General features: G+C 23.2%; 1 protein-coding gene across 1 annotated transcript in view; it reads left to right on the top strand.

Annotated features, from left to right (window-relative positions):
• Positions 1 to 1,948, top strand: part of LOC102680028 — a 10,050-nt gene extending 8,102 nt beyond the window's left edge. Inside the window, exons 4-5 of the mRNA XM_031508214.1 lie at positions 54 to 374; positions 1,875 to 1,948. Of these exons, the coding sequence (XP_031364074.1) occupies positions 54 to 374; positions 1,875 to 1,945 (392 nt within the window). The 3' untranslated portion in view covers positions 1,946 to 1,948. The remainder of the gene's footprint in view (positions 1 to 53; positions 375 to 1,874) is intronic.
• The last annotated feature ends 3,959 nt before the right edge of the window (positions 1,949 to 5,907 follow it).

Genomic DNA, 5,907 nt, shown 5'->3' with positions numbered 1-5,907 from the left:
GTAAATGGCCTTACAAAAAAAAAAAAAAATTTAATTGTAATTGTTTCTTTCTCTTTACGATTCCATCCGTTTCACCGTCACGAAAATAATCGACGATATATTTCAGGCCGATAATCAGTACCTGAAGGGACCACACATTACCGCTGTGGACGAGAAGGGATTGGAAACCGCGGTATTAGGCTTGGAGTTTCGCGTCGCCAACAAACATTTCAAGCGTGGCGACATGAAGCTGAAGTGCTTGGCGACAATAGCGACCGTCTATCTGCAGAGCAATGAGGAGAGCGTGGAAGGAGACGAAAGGATCCTGAAAGCTCCTGTGATGGAGAGCCGCGAGACCAGGGCACAGAGCCACACTCGGAACGATTTAATCAATGGTAAAATCCCTAGTGAATCCCCACTCATGAACACTTTGATAGAATTTCCACCAGATGTCACTCTCCGAGTGTTTAGTTCCGACAATTTTTAATGGCCGCTCGATTGGACGTTTCTTCGAATTCTTATGTACTTTTTCTCGTTCTTCACTTGTCGTTTCTTTCTCACGAAAATTAAATTTTAATATCGGGAATGAATATTATGCGAAAAAAAAAAAAATGGAATATCGAAGATGAAATATACGGTTTACGACGAACAATTCGATATCGTATCTCGTTCGTTTTCATTTTTGCTCTAGGAACTTTCAATTGGTTGCTCAATTGGTTGCTGCAATTCGAATGATTTTATATTTTTTTTTTTCTCGTTGTTTTCTTATCGTTTTTTATCACACGAAATTAAAAATATTGAAATTTCGTAATTGAATTGTTATGAAAATATGCGATGTCATAACGGATAAAATATGTGATTCGTAATACGTTGCACTTTTTTATTGGCTAGATACAAATTGAAAAATTATCGTTTATTTACGAATAACAATAACAGTGAATGTTTAAACGGGATTTATGGAAAATTTACTAGCCGCTGTCTGATTAAATGGGATACTTTCAAATGCAAATAAATTGGGAAATTGATTACATTATAGGTTAATTGACTCGTGATTAAACGCTTGACCGTTCGATAAATAATTCATCGATTAAAATGGGACAACGGTTTCGAGCCAAATGATAATTAATCTAACCGAAAAGTTCTATCGAGAGGATTAAATTTTTATTTAATGTTTTCATTTATGCTTCAACCATTTATTTAATGTCATTTATTAAAGAAAACAAAATTATATGGATATGAAAATATATAAAAAAATTAATCATTTAATTTAAATACTATAACTTAAATATAAAATATTCGAAATATTTAAGAACAACAAAATTGCTTAACATAGAATTCTTTAAACTCAATTACATTGTTTAGAAAACAGAATATTTTCTAAAGAAAAATAAATTTCTATTATTATAAAAGTACGATTCAATTGGTTGAATAGATAGATCAGACATATTTAAAAAGCTATTCAAATGAAATAGCATAGCTTTGAAGACGAAAACTATTATCGATATTGGATATTCGAAATATCTTACTGAAGATCGAATAATGCTCAACAAAAAAACTCTTTGATGTTGAATCAAAGCTATAAATCTGAAGAATATCTATTTCTTTTCCAAGTTTCGTATTAAGAAACTTTTTCTTGTTGAAATTTTCAACAATATTTGTAATTATAAATATGAAACATAATTTTTTAAATAACAATATTCATAGAATGTGTTAATAAGATAAAAGATAAAAGATTCCCTAATTTTTTTCATTGCCATTTTAACTCTTTGAAATAAAAATCATAAAAATTTTTCACTTCATGAAATATTCTTCTATTCGAAAAGAAAGAATTGGAAATGATGAAATACATATTTCAGTAAAATACGTATATTAAGCAAAATTATTTCTCCTTTCAGGAAGTCAAACAACCACGATATTCAACCGGATGATCGTTTTTCTGATCATAGGAATCATCCTAGCGCGATAATAACAACAATTGTTTTTCACGTTGCTTCCTAAGATTAAAATAAATACGTTAGAAGATTGTTCCCATTGTATCTAATACTAATTTTTAAGCCGCATAATCGTAATTAAATATCATATCGATAAACATGATAAGAGATTGAATGTTCGGTTGAACGTGATTGACGTACAAACAATGGTAGATCTATCAAAATCTTTAATGTTTTTTCTTTTGATTTTAATATAAATAAAATTTAATTCACTTACTATCATTAAAAAAAGATATTAATGTTGATGTTAATTTTTAAAAAATTGTAATAATTTTTAAAAATATTAATGTTTTTTTATATAAATTTTTAAAAAAAAATTGATAAAGAAGGAAAATTAATTTTATTTTTTAAATAAAAATACATTTGTGGATCTGCCAATGTTAATAAATAAAAATATGTTCTAGGCTCTAAATGTATTCTCATGTGAGGAAAATTTAAAACATATCCATGGAATTATCGAAGAAAGAGAGAGAAAGTATAAAATTATAAAAAAAGAAGAACAAGACAGAAAACAAATGACTCAAAAAAAATCAAAGGAAGCATAAATCCGTCTCTCCATATGCATATACATACATATATATATATATATATATATATATATATGTATATGTTAGATCGTCCAGAGATCTTTTTAGCAAATAAATAAGAAAGTTCTTATTGCTTTCCCATACATTGATACATATTATTTTTACTACAATTTTATAATGGTATTTCTATTTTTACTGCATATCATTTTTTATATGTATATTTAAAAAAAAAAAGAAGACAAAAGAGGGACTCTTTATGGAAAATACATTTTTTTCCATCTCCAAACCTTGCTATTGTAACAATAAATACAATAGAAAATAATCACAAACAATTTCTGCACAAACCAATGCTGGGTAATTATTATTTTGATTAAATTGATATTATTTCATTTTGATATAATAATATAATAATATATTTTAATCATCTAATAAATTTTTTTTGAAAATATTTGAAATGATAAAAATGTAATTTAAAGATAATTTTATATCATTAAAAATGATAAATAATTTATTTTTTATTGTAAAAATTCATTTCAATTACTTTAAAAGATAAAAATTATTAACTTCATAAAATTTAAATAGTTTAAAGATAAAAATACCCAGTACTGATACAAATAATACATCTCATATAATATAATCTCAGCTACAATAGATATTTCAGGAATATATATTTTTATCTAGATTTCTGCATTCAATGATTGTACTAATCTATCATGTCTCAAATTTTCCTGCGCGAATCGTTTAAATATGAGGAATTGAAGTCTCTATAAAAATATGCGCTATTATAAAAAAGCGTCACAATGAAATATCTTTTTAAGCAAAGAAAAAATTATAGTTAAAAGTATATTGTATCGATGTTTTAATGCAAAATCATCTTATGTGTGTGAAGAAATTTTAATTTATAAAATTAATTCGAAACCTAAAAACTCAATTATTCATATTTGAAAGATAAATATTACAAATGTTACAAATTTTTTTTTTTGCAAGAAATTAGTTTTTCTTATGAAATTGCTAAACAAAAAAATTTTAAAAAGAAATATTTAGCATCTTTTTCATATCCTTACAATGATATTTTAAGATATAAGATTATCCCTAAAAAAAAATTATATTTATATTAGAAAATCATTAGTGAGAGTTGTCTTCCTGTACGAAGCAATTTCACAAGAAAGATTGTTAATTAAATATTGCTAATGATATTCGTTGTTATTTATTGCGAGAATTTTATTGATGAATCCTTTATACATATATAATATTATTCCTATATTGATATTATCACAAATATTTATGTGCGCGAAAGTTCAAAAATTTTAATACAAATCGAAATTTCGAATTTGTACGAAATCAATTCTTTCTCTTTTTATTTAAATAATATTTCATTTACTTAAAATGTCATTAAGCACAAAAGAAAAAGAAAAATGAAAACAGAATCACATATGCGAGAATCACATCATATAAACGTGTAAGTATCTAAGCTAAAAATGTATTTCTTACGTAGTAGTGTATCAAAATTCAGATACTTGTCAAATAAGTGTTTAATGAAGCTGTAAATATGTACATAATTTTCATCGTTATTAAAATTCAATATTATAATACTCTTCTCATTTTATTTTTTTCCTTTTTGTACTTTGAAATTTAATAAATTTCAAAGATATTATTCATAAACAAATATCTACATTATCTATCTGCATCATTTAATCTAATTTAATTATCACTCTTAATCCATACATTTAATTATAAATACATCTTATTTATTCAATATTTTCATATTAAGTATTTATTTATATATACATATATATTTTAGTTAAATATAATCTATCTAATCAAATTAACCTCAAAAAATAAATCCCAGTTAGAAATCTAACTTAACCTAAATAATGGCAAAATATATTTATAAGACACAATATATTTATAATATCTAAAAGAAATTTATACTAGAGAAGATATCCTGAAATGCTTCCAATAAATATAAGCATACTATTTGCATATTTTAATATACATATCAATAAAAAATTATTAATTTATTGATAATATTATTCATATATGTTCATCTAAAAGATAATTACATATACTTAAATTATCAATATTATTCATTGTATTACTTATTTAATATAAAATTAATTATCAATATAATTTTCTTAAAATTTTCATTTTTTTAAAATAATATTGATACAAGAAATGCAATACAAGAAATTTTGTGATTTGATCTAATACAATAAATAAAATACATAATATAATAAATATAATAAAACAATAGAAAAAAAAATATTATAATTCATATATCATTATGCTTGTGTGAACGATCGAAGGAATAAAAAAGCATGCGACTTACCATTAGACGTGAAAAATCTTGTCATCTATGCGGCATAACAAAAAATTATCATGAAGGCAGAGAAATATCTATAACAAAACATAAAACATGATTATAATTTAAAATATAATTTATTGAAAAAATTGAAATAATTATTTAAAAAAAAAAAAAATGATTAGTTTTTTAATATTAATAATAACGATTAAAATTCTAATAAACTATAATAATAATAAAAATTGGAATTTTAATACAAAAATTTCAAATTAAAAAAAATGATTGATTCATTAATTTTTTTTATTTTTATTCTAATATTTTTAATAATTGTATATACATAAATTATAGTGATAAATCATGAATAATCAAACAGAAAAAACAGAAATGGATATATAATATATAAAATATCAATCTTTTCTATGGAATAGTATCCATATTGAAATTTTTCCCGCCTAAAAAGTTATCCTAACAGATTAATAATTAATACAAAAAAAAAAAATAAGATTTTTAAATAATTATATTAAAATGAAATAATTTCAAATTCCATTAAAAAAATTCAATAATGATTAAATTTAAATCTTATAAAAAATCATATAAATTATCGAAAATAATTAACCTCTATAATTAAATAAACGATTGAAAAAGAAATAACTAATTATTTTTATTATTACAATATTTAATGAATTATTAAATTAACAAAGTTAGTAAATTAATATCTACTAATTTATAAATTCAACAAAAAATAAAATTACTTACTGCACAATCAAAATTACACACTTCACACCAGCCATTGTGACAAACTGTCACGATGATTTTTCAGAAAAGAATAATACCACACAAATTGATCTAGAGAGTTTCTTAATTGATGCATTTTCTTATTCACATAAAGCGTGCAAAAATTGAAATATTAATATTAGTATTCATAAATCCAAAACAAAAATCACTGTACTTGTATTATGTTCAAAAAATAATAAAAAATAACAATGACATAATAATAGCTTCCCACTTGTTTATGTGATAAAGTGCACTGACAACTAGAAAATATCAACAAGTTATAAATCCAATTATAAATCAATAATAGAATAATCATAATCAAATGAAATCAAAT

This window comes from Apis dorsata, unplaced genomic scaffold, assembly GCF_000469605.1.
Source record: "Apis dorsata unplaced genomic scaffold, Apis dorsata 1.3 scaffold_5, whole genome shotgun sequence".
In the NCBI taxonomy this organism is placed as follows: domain Eukaryota; kingdom Metazoa; phylum Arthropoda; class Insecta; order Hymenoptera; family Apidae; genus Apis; species Apis dorsata.
The sequence above is the reverse complement of the archived record's forward strand: the minus strand, read 5'-3'. Positions and strand labels throughout refer to the sequence as shown.